We start from the raw sequence: 22,287 nt of genomic DNA, 5'->3' as shown, positions 1-22,287 counted from the left end.
GATTGTTGTTGGGCGGGTTGAGGTGTGTCCTGCAATCCCATGGAAATTTTCCAATATTCTCGCTCGAGAGAAGCCAAGCGTTAGACTGACTTCTCTCGAGCAGGAATGGCCAGAGATGGATGGAACATTTAATCAGCCCCTGCTGAACTGTCAAAATTTTGATCCACCTATGGCCATCCTACCACTGTATGGTCAGCTTTACACAGCACAGGCTTCAGGAAGTGCAATCCTATTGAGCCTATATAGGGTTGTGTGTGCTTTTTCTTTAACCACCTAGGCAGTAATCTCGAGCGTGACTCGGGGTGGATTTTTCATTGCAGGAGCGATAACCCCGAGTCACGCTCGGGGTGGATTGCAGAGAGCACAGTGGTGTTCTCTTACCTTCTCCTGGCGATCCAGCGATCATCTCTCATTGCTGTGACCACCAGCCGAGAGTCCCGCCGCTCCTCCGTCCACCGTCGGTCTGATCACTTCCTAGTTCCGTTCCCTGCAGCAGCAATGCTGCATGGGAGCGGAACTAGGGAGGGAAATTAAAAAAAAAAAAAAAAAAAAAAACGTTGCACAAAACACATTTTATATTATATATATATATATTCATATATATATATATATGCATATATATATATATATATATATATATATATATATATATATATGCGCATATATATATATATATATATATATACCGGTATATATATATATATATATATATATATATATATATATATGTGTGTGTATATATATATGCACACACACACATATATATATATATATATAAAATTATATTATTGATTCAATTATAATTCATGCGTTATATATTTTATATATATATATATATATATATATATACACATACACACACACACATATATCTATATATAATATATAATGCATGAATTATAATCGAATCAATAATATAATTTTATTATATATATTATATATTATATATTAAATAATAAAATAATATTATTGATTTGATTATAATTCACGCGTTTGTGTTTCAAATTTATCACATCTGGGATGTCTACTAGAGTCTTGTTTTGGTCAGGTTTAAGTCAGTAATTACTAAGAATTGTAGGCCTATAATACATAACGCCAAATTTCCATGAAAACAATTGTACCGCTTTTGGTATGTAATTCCTGACATAATCATACCGCCAGGGAGGTTAAGGGATTACACAACCCCCCCCCCCCCCCCCACCAAAAAAAAAAGCATGAAATGTCTGACTTTAGTATAGTTGCCGTGTTTACTGGATAGCTTTTTAACAATATAGCAGATCCCTTGTTACAAGTAATTACTATTGTTGTGAGTTCTACTTCAGTAAATAGTACAGAGCTGTCCAGGTCATTGAGTGTAGGAAAATCTATCGACGTAGTGCAGTAAATAAATACATGCCATCATCCTTATGGGAAGAATTAGGAAGAAAGGAAGAGACTATTTCCCCATACAGTAGTCTTCAAGAAACAGAAGGGAAAGGGAGATTGTGTATTGGACGTTTTAGGTACCTTGGGTATACAGTCATGTATAGTAAAGGTATATATAAAAAAATACATTTTCATTCAAAACATAGATTTATTATTTTGTCCCAGTCACCCCCTCTAGGATCCTGGAGGACCACCTCCAATACAAAAAATGTGTCTACTTCAAAAATTAAACCTGTGATATAGGCCAATATGGTGGTGAATTTACCATCAGTGGAATAATAAAAGTGGTCGCCAATACTTTTTTATTACAACTATCTCTCCATCATATTTCTAGAGTAGTAATATAGTCATCCTCCTGAAGAAGCGGGTTATCACCGCAAAACATGTAGAGGAACAAGCACACAATTTGTATTTATCACATCACTCTCTAAGCGCACTAAGTATCAATTGGATATTGTTAATACTCAGCTGGAATGAGTATGAGTTTTCTTTCCCCCTAAGAACAAACTGCTATTGTATTCCTCTTTTTTTGTTTTCTTTTAAATTAATCTATGTTTTGAATAAAAATGTATATTTTATATATACCTTTACTGTACAAGACTTTATACCCAAGGTACCTAGAAAGTCCAATACACAATCTCCCTTTCCCTTCTGTTTCTTGGAGACTATTGTATAAGTAATAGTTTCCTCCTTTCTCTTTAATTATTCCAATTATTTATGGATGTTGGTACCAGTCTAATAGACTTTTAACAGAGGCTCGCTCACTCTCTATCCTTATGGGAAGGATGAAGGAAGGACTGGTAAAGTCAAGGACAAAGTAAACAAATGATCTCTGCGGTATCATGCCGGGAAGTCCAGCTTGTAGCCAAGCCAGCCACAGATGAGAGTGTTTTCATATCTAGAGCAAGACATGTTTTTACCAAAACAAGATACATCAACCCTCTTGTCCTACATAAAAGCCCTGGCTGCTTTGAGACCCAGCAACAATTGTGGATTGCATTTCATCTGTTTTGTTTCTCCAAGATTCATTTAGTGCATTGTGGATTTTCTGCCCCTATGGCGACTGTGCTCTCATGCACAGTCCTGTTTTGTAAGGGAGCCTCTCTATTGAAAAAACTAGGGCATTTTGTCATTTTGTCAATGCTTTCTGAGCCATGAAGATCACACACAATAGAAATGTGCAGTTTTGTCTCATTCTTTGAAGATTTGCAGCTATTTTTCTGTAGTGTGCACTCTAGACCTTTCTGTGTCAGGATTCATATTCCCCGAGGTGGAAGCTTACTACTCAAGCACGCACGTATTGTAATACAATTCCACAGTATGGAAGAATTTATCTATGGCATATTTACATTGAAAGGAAAACATACAATACACACTATATTTTATTATAATAAAACAAACATTTGTAAAAAAATAATCATCATCATCAGCTATATTATTATTAGTAATTATTATTAATATTAAGAGGGCTGGGATGAGGCTATTGAAGTTTGTTTTCAAGATATTATTAGTTCCCTGATAAATGAATACAATTTAAGTTCATCCATCATTTGCATTATACCCGCGCTAGGTTGGCGGATATTTGGTTTGGGTCAACATTCTCTTGCCCCAGTTGTGACCTTGAGGATAGCGGACCTTCTACAAAGGTTTTGGGTGTGTCCAGTTCTGTCTACCTTATGGCAGGATATATCTTCTTTTCTGGAAACTACCTCACAACTTCTGGTCCCACAAACCCTGAAAGTTGGGCTTTTGGGGATCCTTAATGATCTCATCCTGTGTATCCATACACACACTTTACTTCGCTTGTTGTTTTTCTATATCCAAAAGGTTATTCGGGGATTGAGAAGAGAAAGGGGGCGCAAAAAAGGGGGGGGGGGGACTTTCTAGAGGGGTACCGTCATTAGACCAATAAGTCAAAAATGATATAAAATAAATATTTTATTAAGACATACATATAAAAAATATATACTGTATTTCCAGAAAGTAGAAGACAGTATTGCAATAATCGATTAAAAACATATAAGTACAAGCCAAATCATAGCAAACCATGTATCGATCATCTACTGATCGATACATGGTTTGCTATGATTTGGCTTGCACTTATATGTTTTTAATCGATTATTGCAATACTATCTTCTACTGTCTGGAAATACAGTATATATTTTTTATATGTATGTCTTAATAAAATATTTATTTTATATAATTTTTGACTTATTGGTCTAATGACGGTACCCCTCTAGAAAGTCCCCCCCCCCTTTTTTGCGCACCTTTCTCTTCTCTATCTCCATTTATACATATCGGGACGTGGGTGCCCCTTCTTCTCTAACATATTTCCATTTTGAGTCTGTCTCCCTTTTCTCAAAAGGTTATTCGGTTAAACTGGAAGAGTGCTGCTTCGCCATCAGTGCAGCAGTTCCACCATATAGTGAATGTAGACATACCTACATTTGAATTAATCTGTTAGGGCAGGGCCTGTCCTAAGAAGTTTATTAAAATCTGTCAGCAATGGCTTGATATCTCGGTCTCTTTCTGGGGGATATTACTGTATCGTAGTTGTTTTACTTCCTCATGCAACTTTTCTTGTTAATATTTAGTAATGGGTACATTTCCCATTGTCTGAGCGAGGGAGGTTGAGAGTGGCACTGGTTTGAATGGTGTTTGTATGCTGTAATAATAATATTAATAATAATAATAATAATAATTATTATTATTATTAGTCATAGTAATTATTAATATTATTGGTATTATTATAAATATATCACTATTAGCATTAATATTATTACTATTAATTACAAAAAAATATTATTAAAAATACATGTTTATCATTTTTTGAAAATGTATTTATAATAGTACATTTTTCATTATTTACTTTACTAAATTCATAAAATACTTACAGTATTGAAACACCTTTCTTAAGTGCTGGTTCACACTGGAATTGCACAGGAAGGCTCTCCTCATTCCTGTGCGATGCGATTTTCAGCCTATTCGCTTGAATGGGCTGAAATCTCACTGGATCACACCAAAAGTAGTGCATGCACTACTTTTAAAACAGACCGCAACCAAATCGCATGCTCTTTTGCAATCTGCATTTTGGGTGTCGTTAGCAATCTCCTGACAACAAGAAAAAAAGACAGTGCCTCAAGCACTAAGAGCTGTGGATCCAGGTCCTGTATAGGCAGGGGAGAGAGATTATAATACTCTAAGGCTGGCCATACACTATACAATTTTCTTACAATTTTCTGTACAATTTTCTAGAAATCTACCTTCAACTATGTAGTACAAAGGCCTGCCTAATTAGATACAAGTGAAAGTGTTGTTTAGCTTTGACCTCATATTATGTGGTTTGTGGTAAATCTAAAAGAAAATTGTACAAGAAAATTGAACATGTATGGCCAGCCTTAGGCTAGTGCAGCTGGCAATACAACATAAATTCAAACAGGGCAGGTAGACAGCGCTCAAAAGCCTGGATAGCCGGGGATGGATAAACCATAGGAATTGAACCAAGATGAAGGTAAAACAGTATAGTTTATTGTTCACAATGTCAAAGGTAGTTAGTTAAAAGCCAACAATACCACTCTGGTGTCCTGGGCATTGATGGATTATAATCATCAAGTCCAACAACCAAAAAGGCATGGAGGGGGAGCCAATACCCATGCTGAAAGGAGATAGATGTCAGGCATTGGGGGAGCCAAGCCATAACACGCCTGTGCGCCTGAAAGGCGTCACTTCAGGACAGTAATTGGAGGTATGGAAGAAGGATGGGTGCCTGTGGGAACCAGGATGACTCGATGATTATAACCCATTAAAGCCAAGGACACTAGAGTGGTATCATTGCCTTTTAATGACTCATCTTTGACATTGTGAACAATGAACTAAACTGTTTTATCTGCATCCTGCTTCAATTCCTATGGTTTATCCATCCCCGGCTATCCAGGCTATTGAGCGCTGTCTACGTGCCCTGTTAGGAATTTACAGACACCCGCAACAGATCGCACACCCAGTGCATTTGTAACGCAGTGTGGGAAATGCAAATGGAACGTTTTGGTGTGAACAGGCACTAGAGGAAACCTATACTGAGGAAATATGGAGGCTGACATTACTAAGTTTGCTTTCGGAAATACTAGTTCTGTGGTTGCCATGTTGTTAACCCAGTGCCATCAGTATGAAGTCACCAACCTACAAGAAGTTGACTTTGCTGTATGTTTGTTCCTGACCATAAATAACACTGAAGCCAGGGACAGTCAGGCTATTGGCATTTTTACCAAACGCTCAGCAGTGGCAGCCTCTATATCTTAGAATGTACATGTTTCCTTCAAGCTACTGTACAATGCAACATTTTTCTTTAGATGCTAAAATACAAAAATACCTTGACCTTGCCAGGCATTAAAACAAATGTGCACATTCATGTCAATTAGCCTAAAGCTGGCCATACAGTAGAAGTATTTTGTTAGAAAGTTTTCATTTTAAGAAAGCTCACTTGATTTTTTTAATTGCTGGTGGGGTAAAATCGATGTTCGTTTTCAACCATAGTGACAAAAAAATGTGAAGGAACAGGATGAACAATTTTTCTGGAACAAACAAATTTCTAAAAGTGTATGTGGTTTTCCTTCGGAAAGTTCATTTGTTCCAAAATCAAATGTTAAAAGAAAATGAGATCTTCAAGTATGTTCAGTTATCCAATGTACTGAGAATTTTTGTGCGAATTTTCATATGAGTGTTTGTACATATTTTGAACATTTATTTGAAGGTCTACTAGTGTAATGGGCTCAACTACAGTGTGTTGGTTGGTTATAGCCTACATCACTCTAAGCTTTTATAATAACACACAGGCTCTGAAATATCCATATTTGCTGCTAAGGATACATAAACATTGCAGCTTTGAAATATCATGAACGGTATTTTAAAAGTGATCCTGATCATGTCTGATGGATGGCTTGGTATATAGCTTTGGGCAATAAGTTCAACACATCTGCTATCTGGTCAGATTACATTGACTGCCCCATTGTGTTTGCTCAATAAATCTTTATTAGACTAATTTAGTGCACATGGATGTCCGCCTGCATATTCTCATGTAGTACATAGTGTAGCGTACTACAATCCAAATATATATATAGCCAGGATTTACAGTATAAACAAAAAAGAAAGGCTATAATCCCGAAGCATAAACGGTTATGATTATGCCAGTTAAAGCGTTTGTTACTCCAACATTTCATATTCCATATATGTACCTGCTGTATCATGTACTTGTATGACAAAGTATCCTGTTCTCTTTGTATTGTTTCCTTTGTGTGAAATCCCTGATGTTCCTGCCAGTCCCTCTGCTTTCCTATTATAGACTAACCACACTAGGCATAGAAGCACATCCTTCCCAGCTTGGTTAGTTCTCTAGCTATACTGGGAACTTAGCCTGTTCCCTTCCAATGATTGGACTTGTCCTGATATGCGCACCTGCACAGCCATTCAGCTCAGTGTGCTGCTGCTATTCTTCCCCCAGCTCTTATGCAGCTGAAAACAGAGGGAATGTGATCACTTATGAAAAAAGGAAAAAAAAGGTATTTATAAAGTTTTTTTATATTTATACACAAATGTTTTACCTTTCATTTCTATTTCAAACTGAATGGGTTGTTTTACAGGATGATCATTTACAATCTCTTTAATGCCCACCATAACCTCAGTATTACATTATTGATACGTGTGTAATCTGAAATTCCAGCAGTAAGATGTCATCTTAAACTTTGTAGCAGACAACATTACATGCAGCAAATTAATGTAGAAGTATACATACAGCAGCACTTCATTATCAGTGTATCTGCAAGTGAGGTCCACCTAATGCAGCCTCCTGTGATGGTGTGGCAATGATGCTGCACTGCTCCTGAATTCAGAGCAGCTTTGCCGCCGTCATGTAGGCTCTACCTTCTTGCACTATAGTGGTATGAAAACATTTTGGAGGATGGCCTTGACGACAGCCTTGTACTCACCTGATTGGGCATCCTCACTTCCGGCTCATTGCTCCCTCCTGGGCCCCTAGTAGAGTTCGAGGCTCCCTCCGGACACCTGTTGCTACCTCCCCCCCATGACCCTCCCCTACTTACCCTACTTTCTTCCAGACCTGTCAACCCAGACCCCCCCCCCCCCCACTCGGCCCCTGGCGTACCCACTTAAGAGCTATACCTTGGTTTTGGTTGAGACCCCTTCTGTGTGGGGGTCCATCCACGCAGCGTGGCCTCGGCCTCACCTACAGTCTGAGCGTACCCTCATTGCATCCCAGACGGTACGTCGGGTCGATCCCATATATGTATTGCATTTGTTACATGTTGTTTGTACGTTATATACAGCAGTTTTGTATACAGCAGTTTTGTATCTCAATGTGCCTTGTTTTATCTAGGCATGTACCTACTATTTTCACTGCATATTGCTGTTCCATGTTTCTTTTGCCTTCAATAAAAACCGTTTAAAAAGAAAAAGAAAACATTTTGGAGGGGAAAAGGCTTTCGGCATTGTCACTGCTGATGCAGCCTGTCAATAAGCACCTGGCTACGCCTACTCCCACTCACTGCTTTCTGGATTGACGGCACTGCCACTGCTAAAACATTCCTCCCACTGTGAGCTGCTGTGCCTGGGAAGGGGAGCATGTGAGACACAAAGAAAGAAGGGTTTGGCTATCACTAAGGGAGGGTATAGGATTTTTTTTTTGTTTTTGTAATCCCATACATTTACCCAGTGAAGTGACTGGCCTTGGGTGATACACAGAGATGAAACAAATCCTTCTGCATAAGTTGCACCTGTTTATCTGCAGCCCTTTCTTCTACAACCTTTTAAAACACACAGATTAAATGCTATTTCTCAGCCCCAGCAGGCAGGGGGCAGGGATATGACATAACACACTGCACAATCCTCAGATACTGTGCAGACCAAAGCAACAGGAAGTGTTTGTGTCTGTTTTTCGTGAAGATGTCTGGTCTATAGTGTGTGAGCATGAAAAAAGTTTCTGTAGAGATAAATCAGAAGGTCAAGATGGTCAAAAAACACTGTCCGACTTGACAAAACATCGGGAAGTGGGAAGCAAATCTGCACTGCATCTGAGTTCTTTGTGTAGACATACTATGTAAGAGGGGAATGGGAGAACCCATATAGGGTTCAAAAAACACTGAGCTTTTGTATCCTTCGATAGCATCTGCATCCATAGACTGCAATGCAAGCCTAACAAAACAAGTACAAAAAATGGGTTTGTTATATGTATACATACATCAATGAATTGATCTGGGGGGGTATGTAATCGAATGACCTTGTATCCCTCTAGAAAATACCAATGGGAAAATCTCATAGTATTGTAGTATTTTGCTCTGTCCCTATCCACTTTGAAGTCTCACTCCTTTTGCTACAACACAAGGGGTTTCCCCTCCCCCTTTAGCATTTTTCATAGTATATAACTGAGGACTGGTTCCCACTATAATGATCACCACTACAGCACATAGAAAACAATTATTTTCAACATGCCCAGTTCCCTCTATAATGCATCAGTGATGTGTGGTGCAAAGCAGAAAAAAAAACTTCTGCAGTGCAACTTATCGCATCACATGTCAACGCTTGTAAATGCTCCACAGCTCAGCTGCAGTGCATGAATGTTAAAGTGGGAGTAAACTCCCATGTATGATGTTTGCCACAGGTAAGCCTGTAATAATATAGGTATAGTAAATGTCTCCTAAACATGCACTGTTTTAGGAAATATTTACCTTAGATGCAGCCGGTGACGTCAACGGCACATGCGCTCTGAAGGAACGGCATACCCGTGCCATTCTTTCAGAGCCGTGCCGTAAACAGCAACTACCGCTTCTACAGTGGGAGCGATGTTATCACCGGCTCGGCCATTCATATCGCCGAAGTTCGCAAACCTGGAAAGAAGACCGGGTGAAGATGGAAGTGCCTTCAGCAATGACAGCGCAACACTGGAGGGCATTGTTTTCAGGTAGGTCTATCATAATATGCTAGTATGAGATGCATACTAGCACATTATGACTTTAACTACCCGGGGCCCAAATTTTTTCTTATGTGGTTTACTACCACTATAATGAAAAGGGCATCACACTGCCCCCCTCACTGCTGGTACACAACAGACACCAGCCTACACAGTAAAATGCCGAGGGCTAGTGTGAACAAGCACCTCAATCTGAGCTCCGGAGATGAAAAATCCTTATGCTTGCAGTGGGTCCTCCTTATACTGCAAGGGTTGACTGCTGTTTTTGCCCAGGGGAATGATGAAGAAGATGATATGCTTACCGTACTCCCCACTCCCCTAGCAGCCAAACCTCTGGAATGTGGGCAGGCCCCCAGGCCCCTTCCCGTACAATAGAGCACTGCAGGTCCTGCATTCTATGGGATGAGGTCAGAGATCTTCAGCTGGTCCTCCAGCAAAGGGAAGAGGTTTTTTTTTGGGGGGGGGGTCTGGTCACACAAAGAGTAGGACGCCTACATGAGTACAATAAGCAGGTATCCCTTGCAATGGAGAGCTGAACCCATTGCGACAGTAGAGATTTTCTACTTAATGGAGTCAAATTTTAAAAATCCAAGAGATAGATAGTGGGAGCAACATTTATTTTGTTGTACAGACCTTAAAGCTCAAGAACAGGGATCTCACTACTGGAATCTCAATATAATGGCACTTTTCCACTGCAAGTACCGGCTCGGCTCTACTTGGCCCTGCTTGGCCGGTTTGCTTTTCCACTGCTGGTACCGCATGGTACGGTGTTGGAACGGTTCGGTACGGTACGGTTTGCTTTTCCACTAAAGTAGTACTAAAGTTAAGTGGGTGGGATAACAATGGGGTGGGTGGGATTCTCTGACCAATCAGTGGCTAGTAGTGACTGCATGCAAAGGATTGTGGGATATGGTACCGGGTATGGTACCTCTTGGAGGTGGTACTGTTTTTGAGAGCAGTACCGTTCGGTTCCATGCAGTGGAAAAGCGCCGCCGTACCGTACCGAACCGTTCCTACACCGTACCATGCGGTACCAGCAGTAGAAAAGCACAAAAGCGAGCCGAACCGTTCGGTTCCATGCAGTGGAAAAGCGCCATAAGTGACTCAAGATAGTGCATTTACCCTAAACTGATATTTCAACTTTTGGTCGGCTAAACGTTTATTTGGATTTATTTTTTAAAAATGATTAACATTCATGTCCTAAAGCAGATTAATTTGTTTCTTTGCTGACTTGGATACAGTAGAAAACTATATAAATACCTATATAGGTTGCATGTGATACAATGTGGGGCACAGCAGAGTTCTAAAAATGTCCAATACGTGTGTTAAGTGAAGGGAATACCAAAATTACCATAAGGATAAAGCAATGCATTAGTAAAAGACTGTAGCATGTCCAAATCCAGCAGATTAGAGTTCTTCTGGAGCCAACCAACCTCTTTAGCTTTCCGGTTTGTGTCCCTCAATTGTGTGCAGCTTGGTCATGTGGAAAGGATGAGGGGTGTTAGTGTGTAATCCCCAACATCCTGTATTATGTCACATTCCTCCTCTCCTGTGACCACATTCCTTCACATTGTCAAAGTTGCAGTTCTGTTGCCCTATTCTACAATACAGGCATCCTGAACTTGAACCCATGCCTGCCAAGGGCAAAATTGCCTATACACAAGCCTAAATGATCATACAGTTTGAATGATTTTGCCACATAGCTGGACCTTATACTGTATGTGCATAGAACAATTACAACATGCTAACTTAAAACATCGGGGTCAATGTACCAGTCTGCAAAAAATCATATTCCTAATCTCTGCTCATTGCTTTGCTCTGATGATGGTTTCATCAAGTATGCACTAAACATGGGAAATGAAAGGATCATTTTATATACAAATAAGGATTCACTGAGATTCTTCAATAAATAAAATAAGGAATATGATGTTTAATTTGAAACTGGGCCTTGCAGTGAAGTGCATGCTCTACATATACTGTCTAACCCCCCTTTAACCACTTTACCACTAGAGCATTTTGCTGTCTTACGTCTGGGCCACTTTTTTTTGCGATTCGGCGCTGTGCGACTTTAACTGACAATTGCGCGATTATGCGATGCCGTACCCAAACGAAATTTACGTCATTCTTTTCCCACAAACAGAGCTTTCTTTTGGTGGTATTTGATCACCTGTGCGATTTTTACTTTTTGCGCTATAAACAAAAAAAGAGAGTTTATTTTGAAAAAATAACAATATTTTTAACATTTTGAAATTCCCCCCAAAAAAGATGTAAAAACCAATTTTTTTTTAAATTTTTGGCCAATTTGTTTTCTGCTACCTATGTTTGGTAAAAAAAATCGCAATAAGCATATTTTGATTGGTTTGCGCAAAAGTTATTGCGTTTACTAACAAAGGGAAAGATTTTTGTCATTTTTGGTGTTTTTTTTTTAACGAGTAATGGCGGCGATCTGCGATTTTTTTTGCGGGACTGCGACATTGCGGCGGACAGATCGGACTCTTGACTGACATTCTTGACACTTTTAGGGGTACCAGTGACATTACTGCAGTAATCAGTGCTATAAATATGCACTGTTACTGTAAAAATGACACTGGCAGGGAAGGGGTTAATTTTATTGGAGAGGGAGGGGTTAATGTATGCCTGGTGCTTACTGACGTGTGGGGTGGGAGGGGACTGAGTGAGACAGGGACAGATCGGATGTCCAGCTATGCTGAACAGTCCGATCTGTCACTCCCTGTCACTGAGGAGATCCGCCCGCTCTGTTTACACAGGCGGGCGGATCTCCAAACTGGATTCTCCGACGATCGGGCAGAGCAGCGGCGATCGCCGCTGCTCCCCCTTTGGCCTGACTCCCGCTGTGAATGAAAACAGCGGGAGCGCGCCTGGCGACGTAGGAGGAGTCTGGCGACGTAGGTCTACGTCGTCAGACGGGATCGTGCCACTTTGCCGCAGTAGTACTCCGGTACTCAGCGGTAAAGTGGTTAAAAATCACCCAAAAAAAGAAAGTTGATTTATACATCTTCAATCTGCAGTGACTAGGTGGTGACTAGGCAAGGATGACATCACATTCCTTCTGGTAATATAGAGCAGCACCAATCTTGCAAGAAGATGCTCATAAAATGTACCAGAGTGTCTTCTTCTGAGGTTTCATCTGCTCTGCATTCCCCAGGAATGGTCCTGGAAGAATGGTCACGTGACTCCTGGCAAAGTGGAAGGTAAGTACAATTATAACTTTTTCTGGTAAAGGTACATTTTTTACCTAGTAAAATTGAGTGCTTTTTAAGGGGGAGGGGGCCTTGACAGTATATGCAGACCTTGCATCATACTGAATTTTACTGCAAGGTTCACTTTCAACAATACAAAAAGGCTACAAAAACCTCTTTGCAATAAATTTCTTGTTTATTACAAGTTTGAAGGAGGTAAGAAATGAAATACATACCCATTTGCTCCCTAGAAGCTGTTCCTAGGAAGCAGGGGATGCTGATCACTGAAAGTCAATAATCCATTAAATGGCAAGTACTAGCTGCCTTCCCAGCCCCATTCAGGACATACCCAAAGAAGAAGAGGATAATCATTTTAAATGACATACAGCATGAAATTCTGAATCCTGCTAGAACTTTATGCCTCGTACACACGCAACGATTATCGGCCGACCGATCGTCCGTCTTTTGTCCAGAGTGGTGTTTTGTTGGTTGGAATGTGCCTAGACTGCACACGAATTTTCTCGGCCAACAAAAATCGACTTCAGAAGTGATGTCATGTGCTGGTTTACTTTCCGTGTGTTTTTTCTTCCCTGAGCATGCCCAGTCTTCCTCATCAGATTTTTGTCTGCCGATATCTATACTGACTGACGGAAAATCGGCTGTTATGTTGACGGCCAACAAAAATTTTATAGCCTGCACACCAGATTTTATTCGGCCGAAAAGTCGGAGTCGGTTGTCGAAAGCATCATACTAATAAGCCGAAAATTCACGGCCAATAATCGATGCGTGTGTACGAGGCATTAGAAATGTTGGAGGCGGGGGGAGGAGGTTCTAAACCTATAAGTAAGAATGGAATCGACTTTAAAGCTAAACTCCATGCAAACAGAGTTGAAATATATATATATGTGTATGTATAAAATCATTGTCTTAGGGTAAAATAATTTGAAGGAGAGGTTTAGATGACATGGGTTACATAAGGTAACCTGGGGTATGTTGGTAACAGCCATTGACCTCAGTTTTAAGGTTACTTCATGATGTGCAAAACAATGAAACCAATGTAAGCAGACAGGGATTTTATAGAACTATAACATGTTGGTGACGTTACACTGTATAGCCCGTATTTTATCCCTGTAATTTTACACTTCTATCACACATTCCAGACTGGTCCACAGAAGTTCAGCATTAACACTTTAAGCCCAAATTAGGAGTCTCTTTTGTCCACATGCTAGTCATATTACTTATGGATGGCATGATGAGATTTCGAGCAACCATTGAAACTGGATCTCATTTTGTGCGTCTGCATGAGCCCTGGAATGTTTCCAAGTCAATGTCTCGAACTGTGATTCAGCACCCAGAGAGCAGTTTGCTCCCTCATGGATAATCCTCTCTGAATGACAAGATGTCAACGCAAGACTCAGTCTGGTATGTAGACACATTATGGAGGTGCCATTGAATCCCCATGGCTGGAGACAGGCATGTTTGTCCTCTAGGTACCTGAATATACTTCAACTCACATTTTAATCATTGTCAGCTCCTGATCATATATGATTCCTTTCCTGACAGCCATCTGCTAATCTGGTGTTATGGACCACTTACAATTTTACATCTGTATTTGGAGGTTTATTTTATATGGGCACAGTTTACTTATATGACAGACTAGCAAGATTTAGGGCCCATTCACAGTATATACAGTGTATAATGTGGAGAAGAGAAGAGAAGAGAAGAGAAGAGAAGAGAAGAGAAGAGAAGAGAAGAGAAGAGAAGAGAAGAGAAGAGAAGAGAAGAGAAGAGAAGAGAAGAGAAGAGAAGAGAAGAGAAGAGAAGAGGAGAGGAGAGGAGAGGAGAGGAGAGGAGAGGAGAGGAGAGGAGAGGAGAGGAGAGGAGAGGAGAGAAGAGAAGAGAAGAGAAGAGAAGAGAAGAGAGTAATTTTATTTACATAAGATGTGTGAGAGAAGAGGCCCCTCCATGATATCCAACACATAAGTCATCTTTTTAGAATGAATGCTGTATAAAATGTGGTGTATGTACAGGCAAAACATTTTCTTTGGATACAATTGGGAAGGATTAAACCCTTGTCTTTTACTTGTATGCTGTCTGTGCCTCTATGGGGAGATTCTTCCTTATTTCCTGTCTCAGAGATGCACCAGGAAGTGAGATAAAATCTCTCCTTTGCAATCTCTGATGTCCTCATAGGAAGGTTTACCCTCACTTTTTGTTTTAGTGGCAACTACAATTTATGATTTCCCATCCAGTTCTGTTTTGGGGACAACAATCAGCTGGACAGTAGGGTGAATCTCACACACAAACAGGAATGACCTGACCTATAAACAAGACAGTGGTTCTAACTCTTCCCTACTTTATCCAAATTTAAATAAATCAGTTCGGGCAAAATGTATACTTTAAGGTCTCATTCACACTTTGCATTTTCTGAACGTGCAACAAAACGCACAGGAGAGTTGTGGTACAGAAATGTGCTGCACGCCGAGCACTATATAAATACAGCGCAAAAAAAATTGCAACTACTGGAAATACTATTTACTGAATTATAGTTGGAAATATTATCTATATTTTGGACAGATGGAATTGTTGTGTATTAAGAAACAAATCTCTTGAGCAATAGAAACCCATACACAAAAAGCACATTCTAACATATATCCTTAAACACATCATTTTCAATATTATGAAAGCTGTAAAAGGCATTGGGAACATTTGGACACCCACTCAAGAAGAAAAATATGAATATAAATGCCAGCTGTGCACCCGAGACGGACGCTGAATATCACATTCTAATCTGACCTCAAGGAGATCAGTTTGTGCCCTGGCACAGCCTAAAGATATACAGTTTTTGTGGCCAAAGCACTGCACTTTGGAGTGCAAAAAAAAAAAAAAAAGGCACAAAAACTCACTCTTTACCAAGATTGAGGTAAAATCAGAATTATGTTAAATTGTAATGTAAACCAACTGGAATGGAAACCCATACAATGCCTATGTAACAATCATATCTAGACTTCTTTGCATAACTCAGTTGAGTGTAGTGTTGTTTTTTCAGTGTACAGTATAGCTCTAAGCACAACTTTACGCAGGTGTCTGCTATGGCATCAGAAGCGTAAATTGAAAATGTTGTTACAGTAGATACTGTACAGTACATTTATCTGCTGATTATTTAACAATTGCAGTATGAATGTTAAAAGCAAAATGAACTCCTATGTTTTTTCCAGAATGTTCCCCAAAATTATGCTCATTTTTTTTCCAGTCTTCTATAACTACCATATCCTGGTGCACTATTGAGTGACCCTAATAAAGTGACCCTTCTATAACCAACCAGTCTTTTATACCCAACAACCTGGTGCACTAATGAGGGGCCATATTAAAGCAACCCTTATTTAACCAACCAGTTTTCTATAACCAACAACCACCTGGTGCTCTAATGAGTGACCCTAATAAAGTGACTGTTCTTTAACCAACCAGTCTTCTATAACCAATGAGCTGGTGCACTAATGAGCAGACTTGTATAAAGTACTCGAAATTTCTACTTGAGTAAAAGTACAAGTGCTCGATCAAAAAATTACTTGAGTAGAAGTGGAAGTGCTCGCAGAAAAGGTTACTTAAGTAGAAGTACTAAAGTATTCAACATTTTTTTTACTTAAGTATTGCAAGTAGTTTTTTCAAAAAATTTGCTACTTAAGTACTAAAAGTAAAAAGTACCAGTAGTTTTGAAAAAAAATTTCTACTCAAGTACTGAAAGTAGAAGTACAAGTACTGTGTTATGTAGTTATTAAAGAAAGAAGTCAAAAGTATGATCATCATATTGTTTTTATTATTTCAAATGATTTATTCACATGATTAACCTGTGTTTGTTAGTAGTTTCTTGATGCACTTTAAGGGCTGTAGCACCATTTATTTGTTTGTTTCATATTTTCTTTTTATTGGAAAGATTTGGTATAGCAGCTTTTATTATACACAGCCTTTATTTTCGTATGCGCTGATTTACAAATGACATTATACACATTTTTTTGAGCTTTATGCAACCTGCCATCTACTGTTCTGGCAGTGGTAATTTTTTTAAAAGTAACGAGTAACTATGCAGCACAAAAAAAAAATACTTGAGTAGAAGTATCGAAATCATCGAAAAAATGTAGTGAAGTAAAAGTAGAAGTAGGAGAAAAAAATTCTACTCTAGGAAAGTACAGATACCGCATTTCGGTACTTAAGTACAGTACTTAAGTAGTTCTACTTCGTTACTATACATCTCTGCTAATGAGAAACCATATTAAAGTAACCCTTCTATAACTAACTAGTCTTCCATAACCCACGACCTGGTGCTCTAATGAGTGACCCTAATAAAGTGACCCTTCTAAAACCAACCGGTTTTCTATAACCAACAATCTGGTGCACTAATGAGAGACCATATTAAAGTAACCCTTCTATAATCAACCAGTCTTCTATAATCAACAACCTGGTGCACCAATGAGAGACCATATTAAAGTGACCCTTCTATAACCAACCAGTCTTCTATAATCAACAACCTGGTGCACCAATGAGAGACCATATTAAAGTGACCCTTCTATAACCAACCAGTCTTCTATACAAATGACCTGGTGCACTAATGAGTGTTCCCTAATAAAGTGACCCTTCTATAACCAACCAGTCTTCTATAACCAACAACCTGGTGCACTAATGAAAGAACATATTAAAGTGACCCTTCTTTACCAACCAGTCTTCTATAACCAATAACCTGGTGCTCTAATGAGTGACCATATTAAAATGGCGCTTCTTTAACCAACCAGCCTTCTATAGCCAACAGCCTGGTGCTTTAATGTATGACCATATTAAGGTAACCCTTCTTTAACCAACCAGTCTTCTCTAATGAACAACCTGGTGATCTAATAAGTGACCCTATTGTAACAACACCACATCTCACTGCCGCTACACAGCAGTCAACAGCTCACATACTAAAACAGCACATTTTAGCATGCAGGCCTGCTGTGAACAAGACCTAGTAGTAGAGCTAAGGTGCTTTTTTGTCCTGGAGAAAATGCTGTTCTAGGCCTTGAGCGCTGTGGGAGGTCTAGAAATTTAGTCACATGATCTGTTTCTAAGAAGAAGCCCAACCAATCTAAACGTGAATCCTTCTTTTCATATAACAATGATATAACCAAATGTCTAACGCTTCACACTTGCAAACAGAAGTAAAGGTAATCTAGAGAACTTGGCAAATATCTTAGCACCCTATTACTCTTGAGTTATCCTTCCCTAAAAGACAGTTAATATAACTTTATGGCAATATACTGTGAAATTATAGGTCCATTGTTAAATGCTACCACATGCACTGTTACTTTGCAGCTACAAGCTTGCATTGGCTGGACTGGATGTCACTGAATGCTCCAAGAACTCACTCACAAACTCACTCTTTGTCCTGTCTGTCAGGGCTGCTCACACACAGTACCTCTCACTTATTTGCATCCCGACACCCAGTCCTTTTCTGGGTTTATTTTTATTTCAATACATTGAAAACATCCAGTTTTGAGTGCACTGACTTGCAGTTTCACCGCTAAGTTGACTGAATGGAAACCCTCAATTGCATTACAACACATCAAAAACACACAGCAGTGAGTGTTACATTGCACACCATACTGCATGTATTCCCATTACATCTGGTTTGAACAAAAATGTCTAGCAAGCACAGTGCTCAGGAGCCTATTGAAGCAGAAACATCCAATCTGCTGGTTAAACTTCAATGCTTACCCTGGCATGCACAATAGGTAAATGACAGTAAAATGAGTGTAACAAGCCACAAAACACCAGCACTTTTGAAAATACCACAATGCAAGTGTATTTGTTCATAGCAAATACAGGCACTGATGCGTTTTGGGCAATTTGCTCTGTGCAATGGTTTTACACACAGCAACCCGGATCTTCCTCTTGTGGGGTCTCATGCTGGCATTCCTGGCTCCCCCATCCTGCCGGTGCCCCCACAGCAGGCGCGCTCCTGAGCCGCAGCTCTGTGTGTCCATTCACACATGGAGCCGAGGCTGGACCCCACCCACTCTGTCTCCTAAATGGCTTACTGGCAGTTATTGACAGCAGCGGGAGCCAATGGCTCCCACTCCTGCCAAAAGCCAATTAGGAGTGCGAGTCCCCAGGGAGGCAAGACTTTCGTGGACATCACTGGATCAAGAGGGGGCTCAGGTAAGTGTAAGGGGGACTGGGGCTGCTGCTCACAGAAAGGTATATGTGCCTTTACATCCACTTTAACTAGGCTTACAATCTAGTAGTATGTGGCCAGCTCTAGGATATATTCACATTGACTTCCTGAGTTTTGTTTATTTGAACGCAGAAGAAATGATCTGGGAAGTATAAAATGTATTCTTCCCAGATAAAGTTCTCATGTGTTTAAGGGTGCACTCACACTGGGTATGGTTAAACTGAACTATGCCTGAGTTTAACTGCCCACCCCACTGGTCTGCATTCACATTGAGCTATAAGCAATTGTTCTCAGGCACACTTACATCATCACGTTTGCCAACCACACCACAACCATCCCTGTTTTTGTGCTCAGTAAACTATGAAATCACAATGAAGCAAACTGTACCAGACCACAAGTGAACCGTTCCCGGGACCACCTCTTCTAAGTGGTCCTGGGCACAGTGCACCTGACCATTCCTAGGCATGGTTAAGAGCAAGGAGGTGAACTGTGCCCAAGCTCAATTAAAACTGCCAGTTTGAGTGCACCCTAAATGTACCTAGGTTTACAAGTACTTACATATGTTTACATGCAGCTAAGCTTGCCATATTTGGTTCAGTTTCTTTGATCAACCAGTGGGCTAAATGAAAAAATGGAACAGATACGTAAATCTACAGTGGATGCGGGAATCCTCTCCACTGTGTCACTGTATTCTAACAACAGGACCCCCCCCCACTGTCAGATTACTCTAACCAGCACTGAAGCCTATCGACTGCATGCACTGATTGAATGAAAGTTTTCCAACAAGCCGGTTCATGAGAAGTCCTTATGAACGAAGGGCCACAGATGGATCAAAATTCAGCTGGTTTCTGCTGATTAGGCTGAATTTTGATCCATGTATGGCCAGCTTTACATGTGCTCAGAGTAACTAATCTGCCCCTTGACACACAGGAGTTGATTTATTAAAACTGGAGAGTGCAAAATCTGGTGCAGCTGTGCATGGTAGTCAATCAGCTTAAGGCCCCTTTCACACATGCTGTCCGTTTGTCCGTTTTTCATCCATCCGTTGACGGATGAAAAACGGACATCAATGTATCTCTATGTAAAAATGGATGACAACGAATGATCATCAGTTAACATCCGTTTTCATCCGCTTCCGTCAATGTCCGTTTTTTTGAACGTATGAATACCCTATTTTCCATCCGTCAAAGAAACGGCTCGGACAAAAAATGGATGACAACGGATGAAAAACAGATGACAACTGATGAAAAACGGATGACAACTGATGAAAAACAGATAACTGACGAAAAACTGATGAAAAACGGATAACTGACGAAAAACGGATGAAAAACGGATAGCAACTGACGAAAAACGGATGACAACTGATGAAAAACGGATAAAAAATGGATGAAAAATGGATGGAAAACTGATACATTTTGACGTGACTGAACTGATGAACTGAACGGACCGTATGTGTGAAAGGGGCCTAAAACTTCAGCTTGTTCAATTAAGGCCCCTTTCACACATACGGTCCGTTCAGTTCATCAGTTCAGTCACGTCAAAATGTATCAGTTTTCCATCCGTTTTTCATCCATTTTTCATCCGTTTTTCATCTGTTTTTCGTCAGTTGTTATCCGTTTTTCGTCAGTTGTTATCCGTTTTTCGTCAGTTGTTATCTGTTTTTCATCCGTTGTCATCCGTTTTCATCCGTTGTCATCTGTTTTTCGTCCGATCCGTTTTTTGACGGATGAAAAATAGGGCATTCATCCGTTCAAAAAAACACACATTGACGGAAGCGGATGAAAACGGATGTTAAAGGATGATCATCCGTTGTCATCCGTTTTTACATAGAGATACACTGATGTCCGTTTTTCATCAGTCAACGGATGGATGAAAAACGGACAAACGGACAGCATGTGTGAAAGGGGCCTAAGCTTTGACCAAAAATCGTTGGTAGCTGATTGGGTTTTAATGCAGAGCTGCACCAGATTTTGCACTCTCTAGTTATAAAAAAAATCAACCCCACAAATTTCTAACTAAATGCACCTAAGGGCAGGAACACACTACATAAGCTCTGAAAACCTTTGCTGAATTGCTCTAATGCTGGCCAGGAACACACTACATAAGCTCTGAAAACCTTTGCTGAATTGCTCCCAATGCTTTTCATTATTTCAATACAAGCTTTTCTATAATTGAAATAAAAAACACGAAGTAACGTAAAAAAAAATGATAATATGCTAGAAAAAAAGATGCAGAGCCACAGATTTCTGAATGATGGCTGCAAACAGTTAACCAACATTAAGTAGCTCATCCCTGGCTAAGTCAGCTAGCAGAACCATATGCATGCTAGCACTGATTCCCAGACAGAAAGGACAAAAGAGAAGAAACATTTGGAGACAGGCAGCAGCAGCTGGACACTTACCACTGGAGCAGTTGGGTCCTCCCCATCCCGGCTCGCACTGACAGGTGTTAGGAGCTATGCAGCGGCCGTGGACACATTTATCAGCACAGTGAGCTGTCACATCAAAAAGAGAGAAAAACAGAATAAATTAAACAGAGCCAAAATGTTCTAACCAGCTAATAAGTATTCTAATAACTAAGGAGCTCTTTCCCTATACACGCTGGATTTACATACTTTGTGTTTCTTTGCTAAAATAAGAGGAAAAATGAAGGTAATATATTTATTGCTAGCGAAAAATTTTAAACTTTCTTTTGTAAACTGAATATTCACCCATTGACATAAAGGCATAAAAGGGTTCATAAAGGAATATTCACCCATTGACATAAAGGCATAAACAAAATAACGGGGTGGGCAACTACATGGCAGATGAGGTTTAATGTTGATAAATGTAAAGTACTGTACTTGGGGGCCAGAAACCAGAAAGCAAGCTACTCACTAGGGGGGGAACCTCTGGGGGAGTCTAGGATGGAAAAAGACTTGGGGGTACTGGTAGACAACAGGCTTGGCAGTGGCATGCAATGCCAAGCAGCTGCAAGCAAAGCCAACAGAATATTGGGATGTATAAAAACGGGGATTCACTCCAGAAATAAAGAGATTATTCTCCCGCTCTACAAGACTCTGGTCCGGCCACATCTGGAGTATGCTGTCCAGTTCTGGGCACCGGTCCTCAGGAAGGATGTGCTGGAATTGGAAAGAGTCCAGAGAAGGGCAACAAAAATAATTAGGGGAATGAAGGACATCAGCTATGAGGAAAGACTACAATCACTGAACCTATTCTCTCTAGAGAAGAGACGTTTGAGGGGGGATATGATATCAATGTACAAATACTGTACTGACGACCCTAGCATAAGGAACAAACTATTCAGAGTAAGGAAATACAACAAGACACGTGGCCAGTCACTAAAACTAGAGGAAAGGCGGTTTAACCTTAAAATGCGTAAGGGGTTCTTCACTGTAAGAGCGGTAAGGATGTGGAATTCTCTTCCACAAGCAGTCGTATCAGCAGGAAGCATTGATAGTTTCAAAAAACTATTAGATGGGC

General features: G+C 40.0%; 1 protein-coding gene across 2 annotated transcripts in view; it reads right to left on the bottom strand.

Annotated features, from left to right (window-relative positions):
* Positions 1-22,287, bottom strand: part of MEGF10 (multiple EGF like domains 10) — a 202,254-nt gene that overhangs the window by 103,743 nt on the left and 76,224 nt on the right. For both annotated transcript variants that reach the window (XM_082253244.1, XM_082253243.1), the window contains exon 5: positions 21,207-21,299. In XM_082253244.1, coding sequence (XP_082109370.1) covers positions 21,207-21,299 — 93 coding nt within the window. The remainder of the gene's footprint in view (positions 1-21,206; positions 21,300-22,287) is intronic.

This window comes from Pelophylax lessonae, assembly GCF_965119305.1.
Source record: "Pelophylax lessonae genome assembly, chromosome: 1".
Lineage (NCBI taxonomy): Eukaryota > Metazoa > Chordata > Amphibia > Anura > Ranidae > Pelophylax > Pelophylax lessonae.
This window is presented reverse-complemented; position numbering and strand designations above follow the sequence as displayed.